This window comes from Myotis davidii, unplaced genomic scaffold (genome assembly GCF_000327345.1).
Source record: "Myotis davidii unplaced genomic scaffold, ASM32734v1 scaffold362, whole genome shotgun sequence".
Classification (NCBI taxonomy): domain Eukaryota; kingdom Metazoa; phylum Chordata; class Mammalia; order Chiroptera; family Vespertilionidae; genus Myotis; species Myotis davidii.
The window spans coordinates 2,614,916-2,632,997 of record NW_006297152.1 but is presented as its reverse complement, the minus strand read 5'-3'; the positions used below and the strand labels follow the sequence as shown (position 1 = coordinate 2,632,997).

The window sequence follows — 18,082 nt, the reverse complement described above, 5'->3', positions numbered from 1 at the left end:
GTCAAATACTTTTTTAAAATATATTTTATTGAATTTTTACAGAGAGGAAGGGAGAAGGATAGAGAGTTAGAAACATCAATGAGAGAGAAACATCTATCAGCTGCCCCCTGCACACTCCCCAGTGGGTATGTGCCCGCAACCAAGGTACATGCCCTCGGCCGGAATCGAACCTGGGACCCTTGAGTGCGCAGGCCAACGTTCTATCCACTGAACCAAACAGGTTAGGGCTAGTCAAATACTTTTCAGTGCAAATTCTTGTCAGTTAAAATAAATTTGTGTGACTGTGTTTGCCTGTATCTATAAAGTACAGGGACATGTAGTCAACTCAATTAGAAAACAGTTAATGAGAAGAAATTTTAAAATTTTTCTAAAGCAACCAAATGATCATGTCTTGGTTTTCAACTTGTATTTTGATGTCTCTTAAATTGTTAAGAGAATATTTAGACACAGACGTTAAGGCCCTGTCTTGGTTCATATCTCTGTTAAATAGGGTGACCACAAAAACATACTTTATGAGTCCCATATCTAGATATGACCCTCAAAACAAACGTATGACCTGATACTGACTTAACACATTAGAGAAACCATAACATTGATTCTCAGCCCATGTACCTGGTAAGAAACATAAGGTTGTTGTAGTCCTGCGGTCAGATGGTGCAATATGTTAGTTACCACATCGGGGGCCTTAGCCGCACTTGGAAAACACTGGTCGGTTTTTTTGTTGTTTGTTTCGGAAGGAGGTAAGTGTGTTATTCAGAACTTTTCATTCATGAACATTATGTAATGGAGACTTTTTTTTTCCCCCAAAGAGTACAACTGTGCAAATCATCAGGTTGTTGAAAGATACAAGTACATTTTTAAACTTGGAGCTGAATCAGGCCTAAAGACATGGTCTTGTGATCTGGGGTCCAAGTTATCATGGTGGGAACATTTGTATTGCCCATAACCGCATCTGGATCTGTTATACAGTCTTGTTCCTAAGCTTCTGGTTCTTTCCCCTTTCCCCAGAGCACAGAGCACAGGCAAATGCTCATCCATCTAGGATTTTAAAAGTCAGATTGTCTTTACATATGGCAGTTTGATTAAATTTTTATTTTAATAAAATAGCCTCTTTGAATAATGTTAAGCATTCATTTTGGCATTAGTTGGCCTTCAGAATTTCCCTATAGACTAATTTCCATGAAAATCTAATCAGAAGGAGAAAGGAAGAACATCACTCATGTTTTCTTTGGTTCCATTTTAATTATTATTTTTTATTCTGGGCTAATTTCACTCATTACTGAGTTAATTTACTTCTCTAATGTTTGTTTTTAATACACATGGTGATGTGACTTGACTCTATCTCTTGGGATATTTGTAGTTCATGGAGCATGGAGCACTTGGCAGCCTTGGGGTGTGTGCAGCAGAAGTTGCGGGCAGGGGACCCAGACAAGAACAAGACTGTGCAGTAACCCTCCACCATCATTTGGTGGCTCCTACTGTGATGGAGCAGAAACACTGATGCAAGTTTGCAATGAAAGACACTGTCCTGGTAAGAGAAATGCAATGTTTATACCCTTAATAAACAAACACTGACTCTTGATGCCAATAAGAACATTGCTCAACCTAATAATGCCCAGTTATTAGTCATTATTAGGCAGTTATTAGTGTTTAATCGGCTCTTTTTTTTTTTTAATCCTCACCTAAGGATATTTTTACCATTGGTGTTTAGAGATAGTAGAAAGAAGGGGGAGAGACAGAGAGAAAAACATCAATGTGAGAGAGATACATCGATTGGTTGCCTCCTGAACATGCCCTGACCAAGGCCAGAGATCAAGTCTGCCCTTGACTGGGAATCGAACCTGAGACCCATCAGTATATGAGCCGATGCTCTAACCACTGAGAAAATTGGTGAGGGCTAACCTCATTTTTAAGTATTAACGGAGCATATTTGTTTGTTCCTTAATCCAGTTGATGGCAAGTGGGCCAGCTGGGCCAGTTGGAGCACCTGCACCGTGTCCTGTGGAGGAGGAGCCAGACAGAGAACAAGGGACTGCTCTGATCCCGCCCCACAGTATGGAGGAAGCAGGTGTGAAGGGAGTGATGTCCAGAGCGATTTTTGCAATAGTGACCCTTGTCCAAGTGAGTGTTGGAAATAGTGAGTCAAAATTATACTTTCTTAAAGTTCCACTACGGCTCTTAAGTCCTTAAAGTTATAATATTCTGTGACTTGATTCATCTACCTTCGATGTAGGGCATTAAAATGTTATGTGGTTTCTATAAGTCTGTGTTATACCTTAGAAGTAAAGGGTTTGTATGGGCAGGGACTGTGTCCGATTTCATTTACTCCGTGGGACCAGCTGCAGAGTGCAAAGGCAGCAGCACCCTGACCTGCTAACTGCTAATAATGTTGATGATTCCTCTATGGAGGCAGGCAGGCAGCTCTCTGCCTTAATTCAGTCACCAAGCTAGATTCTTTGATCCTAGCTAGCAGCATCTGAACCCACCGTATCTTCAGTGTGATAGCCTTGGCTCATCGCGAGCCAAAGATCTCATCTCAGTCATATCCTTCAGCTGCTGGAATACTCTAAGACTCAGTAAACGTGTGTTATATGGAATTGAACAGTCACTGGGATGTATACTCAGTTTCTGGTCAAAACAACAGCTGATCCATCTACCTCTGGAAGTTGCCTCTTTATAGATCTGTATATTTCCTTTCATTTCCTGGGGAGAGTCTTTCCGTCCTTGTTGAGTGAATGTCATTGTTTAGCACGTGTCCAATGGTTTTGCATTGTAGCTCATGGAAACTGGAGCCCTTGGAGTGGCTGGGGGATCTGCAGTCGGTCCTGTAACGGAGGGCAGATGCGGCGGTACCGCACGTGTGATAACCCTCGGCCCTCCAACGGAGGAAGAGCTTGTGGGGGGCCAGACTCCCAGATCCAGAGATGCAACACTGACATGTGTCCTGGTGAGCTCCCCGACTCCTGCAGTAGAACAAGCAAAGCATTCTATGTAGTGTCATTGTAGCAGCGCCATCCTCTCAGATCTTAAAATAAAAGTTGCAGAGGCAGGGCCACCCTACATGACAGTCATAGGACCGATTTGTTCAGATTGACCATTCCACTCTTGTTCACAGTGGACGGGAGTTGGGGAAACTGGCAAAGTTGGGGCCCGTGTTCTGCTTCTTGTGGAGGAGGCGAAAAGACCAGAAAACGGCTGTGCAACAATCCAGAGCCATCTCACCGTGGGCGCCCCTGTCCGGGAGACGCCACTCAGGTTTCCAGATGCAATATACAAGCTTGTCCAGGTAAGCAACTCAGTTAGATTTTGACAGAACTACTGCTGGCACATTTACAACCTTTCTGCAAAGGAAGAAAAAGGAGTCACTCTGGACCCACAAATTACGAAACAGTGCCATCTCTGGGAGGAAGAATTGGGGGAAAAGTACTTCCCTCCTCTAGCTGGTGCTGCTCTACCCCCAAAGCTCATGGCTGGATTTTAGCCTGTGCTTGCTACTTCCCAGGCTCCTTTGTGATGGGATCTGGTCTGGAGAGCCATAAATAGCAGTCCTGGGTGTGAAGGGTAAACGGGTGTGGAGACCTGGGGAAAGCCTAGTTGAAATTTCAGGCTGAGGAATGAGGGTAGAGCAGAAGCTGAACATCTAACAGGAATACACAATTGGAGGCTGTTATTTCACAGATGTAAAGGGGGAGAACGTGAGTGTGGAAAGTGAAATAGAAGCCAATTCAGTTTGAGGACAAAGAGTAGGAGGAGTTCAATTCAGCTACCACAGCTCAAATCACACAACATGGCTAGCTATTGTAAGTAATGTAAACATTTAGGAGGAACGAAGTCAGATTTCTAGAACTAATGGGTCTTAGAAAGAGTTTGCTGGAGTCCTAAGAAATGGTGGGTTACCCAGCCGGTGTGGCTCAGTGGTTGAGTACCAGCCCATGAACCAAAAGGTCACTGGTTCGATTCTTGGTCAGGGCACATGCCTGAGTTATAGGCTCAATCCCCAGTAGGCAGCGTGCAGGAGGCAGTCGATCCATGTATCTCTCTCATCTCATCAATGTTTCTCTCTCTCTATCCTTCTAGCTTCCTTTCTCTCTGAAATAAATAAAAACATTGTTTTAAATGGTGGGTAGTCCTAAGAGTACTTGTCTCAGAGCATAGACTTTCTAGGCGAGAAGCAGAACAGAAAGAACAGTTTGACACTGTTGAAGTTTTGAGATATGACTGGACTTTCCAAAGCTTTAAGGTTGCTTTAGAAATAAAATGTCCCTGGAAATCAAGAAGGCCCATTTGGCACAGTAAGAGAGAGAGAGAGAAGTTATATGAAAAGATTTTTAGGATCTAGACAAGCTACAGGGCAAGTGTCTATCAGTCAACTGCTCAACGTATCTTCTCAACATATCAGCTGATTACTAAGGATTCCAAGGCTCTTCGAACATGTAGGCATGACAGTAAGTCCCATTTCAGTGAAGCCATTTGGTAGCTCAGCCTCTGGTGGTACCAGGGCCCCAGGGAAGGAAGTCCAAATATACAGACAGTTTGGATTATAGAGTTTGGCAGAAGGTTTCAAGGCTCCCAACTAGGCTGGCCGGACTAGGAGATGGTGGTTGAGCAGTGGGATTCAAGTTCTTCCTCTGTGAGACGGGGGAACCAAGATCACAGTGGGAGGCCATGCTTGTTAGCAATGACCCAGAGAACTAAGGGAATTCGTGATCCTTCTGAATAGGGGAACTAACTATTCCCCTGCCTAGAAATAAATATAAGGACCCATAGGGCCTACCAGGTCCTGATTGGGCCTGCTCTCTGCTTTGCTGCATCATCTTGCAGTGTGGTTCCCATCGCTCTCTAAGCTCTCACTTTTGGTTTCTCCAATATAGCAAGCGACCACCTCCCCAAAGGGTGACACATGCCATTTTCTCTACCGGGAAAGCCTTTCTTCTGCCTTTTTCCCTGACTTAGTTAAGACCTCTATTTTATTAGATTGCTACTCAATTTTTACTTCCTTTTCAGACTTCCCCGAGTAGTAAATCTTACACATTAGTGTAAAATTTCAATTTTGATAGAATTCTCATTAATATCTGTCTTCCCTATTCAGACACAAGCTCTATGAAGATAGGTCTCATGTCTTTTTTTCCTCTTTCTTATTACTGCCGTTTCCTTGATACCTGATGACCAAATGAATGTAAGTCCAGAACCGGAAGGCTGAATCAAGTTGAACAAAATGTTTTCTCTAATAAAGTAATGCAAATTAAAATGGTGAAATAAAAAAATAACAATAAAGTGGTGAGATACTATACTTACTGTTTTTTTCTGAAATTGAATATACTTATATTTCTCCCTAGTATATAGTACTTGATAACAATATCTGAAACACCTGGTGATTATTTTAAAATATATTCCATTGAAATACATTCTTAGTGAATATTTATAAATTTCACTATCAGCTTCTTCCCAATATGTTTCTTTTATCAAAGCATGCAATTTAATTGCGAAATAGTCATTAGCCACCCATTCTGTTAGTAACCAATAATTTTGTTGAGCACTGGGAAGAAAGCATAAAATTACTGCAGAGCTATTTTTTAAAATTATAATTGTTTTTCAATCTGGTTGTCTTGGTATGAATTTTGCAGCACTGTTTAAAGTATGATATCCTGCAAATTTTTCTGGTTAAGCATTTTGAAAATATGTATGTAATACGAAGAACTTGATAAGCCCAAGATCTGAAGCCCAAGCTGGACGATAAAACCCTTAGATATGTCACATTTATGTTAACAGTGACCTGTCACAAGACTTAGGAGCTGTTTTTTGCTGGTGAGTCCTCCGGTCTCTTTGTTCCCACTAAGGAGGCGAGCAGGTCAAAGATCATGAGTTTTGATGCCAATCACATCTGTGTTCAGATCCTCATTCCACCACCTTCTAGCTGTAATGACGATTTCTTTGAACTATCTTTTTCCAGTCTTCAAACTGTGGCTACTTAACATAAACCACCTTATGGGATTTTGATACGATTAAAAGAATTACCACATATTAAATGCTTACTATGGTGCATGACATGCTCAATAAACTCATTATTATCATCATTTCATTACCATCAGCAAACACCCACTGTATTTTGGCTTTGGGACTGGACGCTGATTGTATTCTTTGGATTGTGAAATGCTGCTATGATGGACATAGATTGGAAGGAGCCTGGATTTATGAGGGATGATGAGTACTACATTAGAGTGGAATGTTTTGAACGCTTATTTATTACACTCTTAAATTCAGATGTCATGATCTTTTCAAATGGTTGAGAGAAGATTTGTAGCATCTTTGAATACTGGCCTTCTTTTCTCCCATGTGATGTTGATGAAATTACTTCCTTATCCAGGCATGTTTTTCCTTCCCCCAATAGGTGGGCCCCAGCGAGCCAGAGGAAGTGTTATTGGAAATATTAATGATGTTGAATTTGGAATTGCTTTCCTTAACGCCACAGTGACAGATAGCCCTACCTCTGATACTAGAGTAATACATGCCAGAATTACCAATGTGCCTCGCAGGCTTGGTAAGTTTTTACTTATCGAAGTAATCAATAAGCCTCTTCTTTAAAAATGTATATGTTAGCCCTCATCATGTTATTTCCAGTTAAAAGTTTCTAGAAGATGTCACTACTAAATGGTCAGTATAGGAATTCTACCCCAATCGTCAACTCTTAAAGATGCATGAGATACTAGTATTTATTTTATTGTTGTTCGAGATTATTTAGGTTTCATGCTTATGAATAACATGCTGTGAAACAATAATAACAGGGAACTGTAGATATTTTGCTTTGTCACCTGACGTATCTCTTTTTATGTAGGTCCAGCAATGCGAAAGATAGTTTCTATTTTAAATCCCATTTATTGGACAACAGCAAAGGAAATTGGAGAAGCAGTCAATGGCTTCACCCTCACCAATGCAGTCTTCAAGAGAGAAACCCAGGTGGAATTTGCAACTGGTTAGTGCCAGCTCAGCTTAGTATTCTATTACTATAAAAATATGATTGCCTTAAAAGTCCGTGGTTAAGAAAAATATATTTTCCCACAGAGAATAATTTAAGTCTTTGAGGCAGTCTTATCATAAATGATATAAAAGCAATTTTATATTTCCCTATAAATTTTTACTGACATGGGTCTCTAAGAGTTTTCATTTTTATACCCCAAAACTTTTTTATTGTATTTCCTGTATCTTTTCTCCTTAAACCTTTAGAAAAAAGTTTTAAAGGCCAAACAGAATAGGAAAATGAGTCATTGCTATTAATTAAAAGTTTTTGTATCTAAACCTGAGATTCAATCAGAATACCTTATAGGGATTCTTTATCAAAAAGATAGAAGTAGCCTGGCCGGTGTGGCACAGTGGTTGAGTGTGAACCTATGAACTAGGAGTTCACAGTTTAATTCCCCATTTGGGGCACATGCCCAGATTTCAGGCTTGATCCTCAGCAGGGGGCATGCAGGAGGCAGCCAATCCATGATTCTCTCTCATCATTGACATTTCTCCCTTGCTCTCTGAAATCAATAAAAATATATTTTTTTAAACAGATGGAAGTAAAAACAAGCAAATTTTAATGTGTTTTTGCTTTATCCTTAGAGTTAATGAACTTGTATTAGCTATTCATTGCTCTTTCCAAGTGCCCTCAGGTCCAATTCAAACCTCATCAAAGGTGATCAAATTGGCAGTGATCTTTAAGGAAGAAAGACCGAGGGAGGGCATAGCTTTAATCATCCCAGCAGTGGGACTGTCATGACCATCCACTTACTAAGATGCTTCTTTGCTACTTCTTAAAACATTGGAAGAGACTTGTAGTTATTGCCAATTATCATGATGAAGCTGACTGTCCCTTCTCACAAGCAACCCATTTTTGTAGAATTGTCTTGCTATTGTTTGTGATTTTAAAGTGTGGAATCCTTCACACAATCATATCCTACATTTATGGCACATAAAAAGAGATTTCAGAAGAAAATTTGGTAAGCCTACCTTTAATTTGGGGACTCAATGCTAATATAGTACTCTTATTGCCTATGTGTATTCAAGTTTTCAGTAAAATAACATAGCTGAATTGGAATGTAAGGTAAATCTGTTCTGCGCTTACACAAACCATATAGTTTTTGCTGCTAAAGTGAACGCATTGTAATTCCCAGGAGAAATCTTGCGCATGACTCATATTGCTCGGGGCCTGGATTCCGATGGTGCTTTGCTGCTAGATATTGTCGTGAGCGGCTATGTCCTGCAGCTTCATTCACCTGCTGAAGTCGCTGTAAAGGTAAACTGTCAAGATAACTTGCCTTCACTGTCTATTGGTGTAATGGTAAGAGTAGGGGTCAGAGATCCATAGAAAGAGCGTAGAGAACTTGTGTCATTCCCCTTGTTTGCTTCAGGGAGTAAATGTCTAAACCACTGCGGTTAGAAGTGGCTATCTGGTCTTTGTTGGCATTAGCCAAGACATGGAAACAACCAAAGTGTTCATGGGCGAATGGATGGATAAAGAAGATGTGATACATATGTGTATATCTCAACATGGATGAATCCTGACAGTATGTGCTAAGTGAAATAAGTCTATGGAAAATGACAAAAATCATATAATTTCACTTATATGTGGACTATAGAACGAAAAGTAGCTCTGGCCAGTTTTCTCAGTAGTTAGAGCGTCAGCCCACGCACCAAAGTGTCACAGGTTTGATTCTGGTCAAGGATACATATCTGGGTTGCAGGTTCAATCTGCCACCTTGGTCATGGCATGTGCAGAGGCAACTCACATCGATGTTTCTCTCCCCCCCTCCTCCTTTCCACTCTTTATAAAACAGTGAGGATTAACAAAAACAGAAACCAAAAAAAAAAAGGAATAAAGAAAAGCAAACTCAGATACAGACATAATGGTGGTTACCAGAGGAGAATGGGGTGAGGGAAGGTGAAGTGAGTAAAGGGGACCAAATACATGGTAACGGAGGAGGCTAGATTTTGGGTGGGGAGCATGCAATAGAGTACACAGATACTGAATTATAATCTTATACACCTGACAATTGTATAATGTTATTAACCAGTGGTTCTCCAATTAATTTAATTTAAAAAAATCTTCAGGGACAAGTCTTTCCAAACTCTTAGTGATTTATTATTCTGCTTATCAGAACCGAGATCACTGCTGTGCTGATTTAAGCCATTTGTTTAATTTTCTTCTCAAAGAATAGTAACTCTTGCATGAAAGTTTTTGTGTATCATCCATAAAAGATTCTGAAATTACAGAATAAACAATTGCCCTTTCACATCTTTTCTTGACCTACAACTCTGATTCCCTTATGAAATTATAATTTATAACAGTAAAATCATGAAACTAATGTAATAATTAAGAAGTTCATATTTTATTTCTTGGACTCTACTGTAGTTTCATTTAGAACTGAAAATATTTAGCCTCTAAACCATTTTTTCTCATTCTGCATCTCATAGAGAGCCTCAAGAAAAAAATAGGAAGCGTCATGCTGATCCTCAAACCTGTATTGTCCCCCTTAGGATTACACGGAGGACTACGTTCAGACGGGTCCTGGGCAGCTGTATGCCTACTCAACCCGGCTGTTCACCATTGATGGCATTGGCGTCCCGTACACATGGAACCACACCATTTTCTATGACCAGGCACAGGGAAGAATGCCTTACTTGGTAGAAACACTTCATGCATCCTCTGTGGAAACGGACTACAACCAGTTAGAAGAGACATTGGGTTTTAAAATTCATGCTTCCATTTCCAAAGGTAAGTTGGTTCAGACGAAGTCCAAATCTTTCTAAAAGGGTTAAAGAATTGCATTGACCTTCAGAATAAGGCTATTAAGGCGTAGACCATACACGATGACGTCAGTTTTTCGTGCGTGTTATCTGGGGTTTTTTTTTGGTGGTAAAGCCAGTCAGGGTGTTCTCTAATACATTTGTTTTACTAATATGCTGCTTCATTTGGCATAATGGAGTTATTCTATTCTATATGCACAGGGAGGTTTAAATATATATATTCTGTCAGATGGTTTTCTTTGGATAATAAAATCCATTTGTTCTTGTTCTGAATTTTATACTTTGTCAAGGAATTTTTTAAATTCCTGAGATGGGTACATGTTAACCTAAATTAGTCCCAAGAAAGTTTTCATATTTTTAAAGCAGTGCAGCAATAATCAGGATTTCCACAGTCATTTCTTGTTCCTGGAAGTTATAATTTTTGAACTGCTTCTCATTTTCCAAGCATAGTTCTACAGCCCTTGATCTCAGCAGCCTCCCTGTGCTATGTGGTTCTTTGATGTGTCTGTACCCTGGGTTTCCTTGTCAGTCATGAGAGGCACCGCAACAATTAGCATTCCCTGTTCCCTGGGGTTTGGGTGGTAGGAAACACTTGCATGTAGTGATGTTGAGACTGTTTGACTTTAACTTTGAACTTTAGGCTCCCATGAGTACACTTAAAATTATTCGTATTGGCTTTGTGAATGTGTATGTTTTGCTATGTGCTGGCTTTCCCCAAATAGATCCAAGTAGATTTAAATAGCATCATATTGTTTTTATCGTGCTCAGAAGAAACACTAAAAATTTTATTCTTACCACTTACTCTTGTTTTTATTGGTTATACATGTGACTATTTTTTTCTTCATTCATAATGGTTTCATTACATTTGCGATCACTGTAATCTAGGGACTTGTGATCATATTATTTGAGATAATCGTGGATTCATGAAGCCTCATAGCCAGTGGTACCCATGGCCTCACACCTCCTCCAGCCACAAATCGCCACCAACACTTCATTTTACTGTTGTCATGCTCAGGTCACTTGGACAAAAGAAAAGAGCCACTGGAATAATTACGTTTTCTCTTCCTCAACAATGCCTCCTTTTCAAATCTAATCTGTTTCTACTTTTTCTAGTACCCCATATAATTTAAAAAACATAACTTGGAACAGGCCTTTGGTTAAAAAATAATTTATATCATCTGGGACTAGAGGAATTAAGGAGATTTTTGAAAAGTCATGTATAGTTTCTACCTAGTTGTGTAAATCCGTTAGGCCTGAAATGGCTGGAAGGTCTTTGTGGTACTTGTAGGGGTGTTGTTGGGGGCTCGGGTCCCACTATATGACATTTAAAACCCCTTGCTATCCTTAGATACTATGACGAATACATTACATCTGATATGTGTGCCCATTTGCTTGTTAACATTTTGCTGGGAATTGTGTACCTGCAATTTCTTTTTAAATGAACACCAGGGGGCAAGCTTGCATTCTTGGTTGCTTAACCAGAGGTTCTTTCTCTTTGTTGGGTCTAGACTACAGTTATGGTTACAGTGCACTTAGAATCACCTAGAAAGTTTGATGCAAGTTCAGATTTATAAGCACAAAGATTTTTGTTTAGCCAGACAAAGGTAGAGCCTGGAGTTCGTATTTTTAACAACCCCTAAGTGATTCTAATATCTGGTCTGCACACTGGCATTTGGAAACGACTGGTCAAAACAACTCACAATATAAATCAGTATAATTTTTTTAAATTGATCTTTAAAATAAAATTGACTAGTTTTTAAAATATAATTATAAAATATGATTAATTTTACAAGTTAAATAAAAGAGAGGTCAGAAACAATAAAGGGAAAGGATAAATAAATTTAGCTACAAATACATTTTTTTAAACTTTTTCATGGAAGGAAAAAACAAAATTGAGAAGGTAAAATATATACCAAGAAAAAAAATACTTGCATTACATATTACGATCAACTATGATTGACCTTAATATATATAAGGCTTTTAAAAATTCAACAAGAAAGAGGCAAACACCCCTGTAGAAAAACACATAACGGCTATGAACAGGAAATGCATGAAGGAAAAAACAATAATGACAAAATGAATATGAAAAATTGTTTAACTTCACCAATAAGTAAAAAACTGCACATTTTTCAATTATTACTCAGAGATTTAGAAATGGGATGCACTCAGTATTGGAGAGGTATAGGGCAATGAACATCCCATACACTGCCAGCAGAGGTTGTGTCTTCGTTTAACATTTCTAGAAAGCAGTATGTATCAATAGCCTTTCAAATATTCCCTTCTTTTTAGTTATCTCAGTCTAAGAATCTACCCTAAGAAAATCACAAAAATGGCCAATAACAAATGTCCTGGAAGTAAGAGATAAATGCTTAAATGATGGCACAGCTGTATGATAATTCTTATGCAGTCTTTAAAGTAAATGTAAAGGATTTAAAAAATAATTTAGCATATTTACTCATTTGAAAATATTTGGTGAGTGCCTACTGTGTACCACGCACTGTTTTAGGTGTTGACAGGGTAACTGTGAATAAGAGACAAAGGAGAATGTACCCGATATAATAATAATTGAAAAGCAGTATATATACAATATGATCCCAACCAACCTGGGTTGCCCATCTCACCGTGATTATAAGAAAACCTTTATACTGGCTAAAAGCACAGATCCTAAGGTTCTTCCTTGGCAATTCTGACTGAGATAGGACCAAGAGATCTCTGGTTTTAATAAGCTCTCCAAGAGATTTTATGATCAGTAGTTTGGCCATTATTCTGTAGAGTGCTTATAAAAGTGACTAGAGAGAGAAGCATCAAAATGTTGGTAGTAGTTTGTTCCAAGTGACAAGTTTACAGGGAATTTTAAACTTAAAAGTTTCTACAATTATCTATACTAATAAAAGCCTAGGTGGCCCTCGCGTCCTCACATCATCACAAGATGGCCGCCCCCACATTGTCACAAGATGGCCGTCCCCACGTTGTCACAAGATGGCCACCACAAGATGGCCAGCAGGAGAGGGCAGTTGGGGGGCAACCAGGCCAGCAGGGGAGGGCATTTAGGGGCCATTGGGTTGGCAGGGGAGCAGTTAGGCGTCAATCAGGCTGGCATGGGACCGGTTAGGGGGCAATCAGACTGGCAGGCAGGCAGAAGCCGTTAGGGGCAATAAGGCAGGTGAGTGGTTAGGAGCCAGCAGTCCCAGATTGTGAGAGGGACATTCCCTGAGGGGTCCCAGATTGGAGAGAGTGCAGGCTGGGCCTCTAATTTTTAATACAAATATTTTGCATTGCCCCCTTAATATGGCAAAATGAAAATCATAACTAATGATTCCCGTATTTTAAAGTGTGTTCAAAACAACATACTTTAACTGTAACCTAAAGGAAAACAGTTTATAACAAAATATGTTGTATTTCAATGTAAAAACCATTAGACATTACTACAATGCAAGATAAGAGGGAAGTGTTCCTATGACTGAACCTACAATATATAGAGCCCTGCTGTGATCTTTTTTAAAAAAAAAAGGAATCGAGTAATTCTTGGTTATGCTCTCAATAAAACATGTATAGTCACACATCAATTTATATTCCAGGAGCACTCCTAGAAATTCATTGTATATTTTAAGCACATAAAATAGTGTTTAATATGTGGAAGATGGGTCCTAGCCTTAGATAATTAAAAACAGCTCTCTCGCTTCCATGGAAATCAGAGCCAGGGACAGCTCTCCATCTGCATCATTATACCACACACTGCGGTATTTTAGAGGGCTCTTCTAAAACCTGCCCCAGGGTCTGCCCTTCTCCCCAGATTTTAATAATCCTCCCTAGCATTGTGAAAAATCAAAGTGTATCCCCAAAAGCTGCCCAAATGCCGCCTAAAGGAAGAAATCTCCCCCACTTAGAACCAAAATTCAAAAGCTACTATCAGGTAACAACTAACTGTGTTTATATGACACAGTTTTTCCACAGTTTCATTCACAACACAGTGCCCTACAGAACATACCGGTTGGATTAAGGAATGTACAAGTAAGTGAATAAGTAGAAAGGAAGCATGCATTACAATCACCACCCGAGTTATATTCTTGATTTCCGTGGTTGAAAGTCAAGCAGATTTGCATCTAAATTCTTGTTCCGGCTTATGTTAGATCTTTGACTTGAGGCAATTTGCATAACCTCAGACTCTAATTCCTCGTCAGAAAATTAATTATGGTAAGAGTAGAGGAGTTGTGAGGTTTGAGACTCACAGTGCTAGGTGACCATTATTGCACAGTAACCATGCAATAATCGTTTAGCAACGATTCTCCAGACATTTCTATTCCACCGGTCCTATTCTAGTCCCGTTCCTTTGCCATTTCAAGAAGACTCAGATGCTCTCAGGGTCATCTTTACAGTCAGGGTAGAAATGGATCATGAACCATTAGAGTTTCTCATTAAGGTTCTAAACAATCAGATGGCACAGAAATAGCAGATAGGACTCTAGTTTTCTAGCCAAGGAAATACTTTCATTGGAGTAGTGTTTCTTACACCCCCCACATTCATAAACAGTTTTGAACAGTTGCATGTTCGCAGCAAGGCTCAAACAATGTTGTACTCAGAGACTCTCCAAAATAGGATGAATCTGAAAAATTAGCCCAGACTCCCTCTATGAAGAGCCCCTAAAACAATCATAAAAATAATCACAGTTTCATGCATTTAGAATGGAAAGAAAATCTAAGATAACGTCTAAGAGGCTGACTATGAACTGAATATACAATATAAATGAGATAAAATGTCCCTTAGGAGAAATTTATTAGACTAACGGTTGACTTAGAAGCTAGGTACACATTCATTATTTTGGAAACTTGAAAGATGAGTTTCATCTCATTTTTTTCAGGTCACTAATGTTTGAAAAATATTTGCTAAACCGCTTAAAACAGTCAAGACCCTGTTACTTTCTAAGGAAAGAGATTCCCTGACTAACCTGTTTATTTTTGTTAGTATGTTGTCTTTTCTGACTCTAACTTGAATTCTGTTCTATCATAATATGCCCATTGGCCCTTTGCTCTGACTACATGGAAAAGGAGAACTCTTGGTCAGCATGTAGGGCCTTTGACCTGGGAGCCCCACTTGACAAATGGAGGAGATTCACAGAAAGAGTGGATTTCTTCATTAGAGTCTCTGTTTTTCACGGTCTTTTTCTCAGTGGCTTGAAAATAGCATCCCCACTTCTAGAACAAACAGCAATGGCTGGACAAATACGCCTTCACCTTGGTTATTCGTGGAGTACATATTAACCTTGGGTCCTTTTTCATTATCAATGAATAATGTAATTTTCTTTTGATTAATATAAACAACTTAAACAGAACATCTGTTTCTAGTGGCTGCTTGCCAACAATCTCTGGGCTGTGACTCATTTAGTTCTTGGTTGAGAAACAGGGGAAGTTTTCCATTCCAGCTTGTTTTCACCTAGAGCATTTGATGTGTGTGTTCCATCTTGGCGTACCTTCCCAGGGAAGATTGTACTGGAAAGAAACAAGTGCTAATATTCCAACAAGCCCGTTCATTCTGCTTTTTTCTCTCTGGTAGGAGACCGCAGTAATCAGTGCCCCTCCGGGTTTGCCTTAGACTCAGTTGGACCCTTTTGTGCTGGTGAGTATAGAAATAAATAATGCACTTTTATTTCTATTAAAATGTTCATACTGGATTCCATTAAATGGACATCTGTTGCCATTTTGCTAGAAATGTAATCATCACATAGTCTTATAAATACCCCTTTTTGTAGCTGAGGAGGTGGAGACGTAGAGAAGTGCCTCTGGTCACTCAGCTTTCAGGCGGCAGCGCTGGGTATGCGTTTTAGATACAAATCCTGTGCTCTTCCCATTTGGCCACAATCAAGGGCCAGGGATCAGGGTGCAGGACAGAGGCGGAGTGAGCACAGGGACAAGATACTGGACTCTGTGAGGCCACTTAATTGCCATGGATGTGACACAGCAGTAATTCAGCTCTAAGTCACCTAACTCTAGAATTGCTCAATCATAGGACAGGGCAGGACTGTGGGCCAAAGACCAGTGACTAAACCAGCCTTTTCTCACCCAAGTACCACCTCAAGAGAGTCACTGAGAGGTGAAAGGTTGAGTAAATGGCTCACGCCTTTCTCTCACTGGTCGGCAGTGTAATGTATATTGGTAAAAAGTGGTCTTTAAAAATGATACTGCCCAGGTTCAATTCCAGCTCCGCCAATAATGGCCTGTGTAACCATGGGGAGTTTACTTAACCTCTTTGCTTCTCAGTTTTATTACGCAAATGAGGATAGTAATTAAAATACTCATCTCCTGCCCTAGCCAGTTTGGCTCAGTGGATAGAGCATCGGCCTGTGGACCTAAGCATCCCAGGTTCAATTAGGTCAAGGGCAGGTACCTGGGTTGCAGGCTCCTCCCTGGCCTGGGCCCTGGTCAGGGCTCATGCAGGAGGCAACTAATCGATGTGTTTCTCTCACATTGATGTTTCTCTCTGTCTTTCCCTCTCTCTTCCACTCTCTCTAAAAATCAGTGGAAAAATATCCTCTGGTGAGGCTTTACAAAAAACAACTTATCTCCTAGGAACACTGTGTGCAATGAGTTCAGGTAGGTAAAAAGAGGTTAGCTCCAGTAAATGGTTGTTATATCTTAGTTATCATCATCATTGTTTTAGAATCAATCTAAACATCTATTCACTATCAAAGATAATTTGGGTGTCTCGGCATTAATTTTTAATCAGCATTCCCATGTTAGAGAGCATTTTCTGGTCTATGTGACTCAATTCCTTGGCCTCTTTAAACACTGACGATAATAACTCCTAGAAAGCAGGGTGTTCATGTACCAATTGGGCCCTTTGTTTCCTCTTTCAGATGAAGATGAATGTGCAACAGGGAAGCCCTGCTCCCATATCTGCCACAATGCCATGGGGACCTATTATTGCTCCTGCCCTAAAGGCCTCACCATCGCTGCTGATGGAAGAACTTGTCAAGGTCTTTATTCACAACCCTGAGTCTAATGAACATATTTCAGCAAAGGTCATGACAGTCGCAACCTAGAGAGAGTGTGGTAGACCAACACTCTTCTTTTCTACTCTTTTGCCCCCTCTCACCCCTCCCCCCACACTTGGCAACAGACAGGAAGATCTTAATATTGCCCACACACGGCCTTCATATGGGGCCCTTCATATGGGTGCCTGTAGTGACTCTCTCACTCCTTATATCACAGTGAGGAGAGGCATCAGGACCATCACTCTACTCATCTTACAATTATAAAACTAAGGAGGTTGGTTATAAAGAATTCAATTAAATTGCACAATCCTGCTAGCACTTTGAGAACATTAACAAAAAAAAAAAACATTTTTCTATCAGACACTAGATATGCTTCAGTTACAATTGTGTAATGATCTAGTTTTATAATTAAAAAATAATGAAACGCAGAAAGGATTTCTCCCTCTGTGCCAAGGCGGTCCCCTTCTAAATGCAAAAGAGAGAAAGAGTCGGGGGATAGGAGGCGAGAGGAATAACATTTATGGAGAGCCCAGTAGGCACTGGACATTATTTCCTTTCATTTGTAAAGCAATACTGAGAGATAGATATTATTGTTCCGATTTTACAGAACACTGGGATCTCAGAAAGGACAAGTAACTTTTTTAAAACACCTAATCTATAAGTGGTCTAATGGCTGGATTGGTCAGTGACGATATCACACTATGCTACTGTGAGCTTGTCAGCCATCTAACCCACCTGAAATGACTCAACCAAAAAAATCAGCATTCTTGCTCTTATATATTTTTCAAGTGCTGTTGCTGCTTTTCTTATCCCCACTTCACAGCAGGTTCTTAGCCTGGCTTCTTCCACTCACCTTGATTAAATGCCCCACTTTGTTGCAGACATTGATGAGTGTGCTTTAGGTGGACACACATGCCATGCTGGTCAGGACTGTGACAATACCATTGGATCCTATCGCTGCGTGGTCCGCTGTGGAATTGGCTTTCGAAGAACCTCTGATGGGATGAGTTGTCAAGGTATAACCATGGAGGCCTTTGCTTTAGCTTAGGATACTAAGAATTAAGACACCCTGACTTTTGAATCATTTAAAGTGAACACTTTTATAGATTGAGCTTCTCAATTGGGGGTCTTCAGATGTAATATTCCATGGCTATTTCAAATGTTTGCAGCATGGTGGTTTTGAATAACATTTGCTTATTATATTTGAGAGAGAGGAAATTATACTGCATGATCTAATAAAATCTACTTTACTGAACTCCATTGCATCAGACTACAGAATATTTATTGTGGGACTATTTTTAATAGTCT

General features: G+C 39.8%; 1 protein-coding gene across 1 annotated transcript in view; it reads left to right on the top strand.

The window, feature by feature from the left end:
* HMCN1 (hemicentin 1) overlaps positions 1-18,082 on the top strand; it is an 86,808-nt gene that overhangs the window by 48,394 nt on the left and 20,332 nt on the right. Inside the window, exons 31-41 of the mRNA XM_015569952.1 lie at positions 1,361-1,531; positions 1,951-2,121; positions 2,777-2,947; positions 3,116-3,286; positions 6,389-6,538; positions 6,833-6,970; positions 8,154-8,275; positions 9,517-9,754; positions 15,337-15,399; positions 16,637-16,756; positions 17,656-17,790. Of these exons, the coding sequence (XP_015425438.1) occupies positions 1,361-1,531; positions 1,951-2,121; positions 2,777-2,947; positions 3,116-3,286; positions 6,389-6,538; positions 6,833-6,970; positions 8,154-8,275; positions 9,517-9,754; positions 15,337-15,399; positions 16,637-16,756; positions 17,656-17,790 (1,650 nt within the window). The remainder of the gene's footprint in view (positions 1-1,360; positions 1,532-1,950; positions 2,122-2,776; positions 2,948-3,115; positions 3,287-6,388; positions 6,539-6,832; positions 6,971-8,153; positions 8,276-9,516; positions 9,755-15,336; positions 15,400-16,636; positions 16,757-17,655; positions 17,791-18,082) is intronic.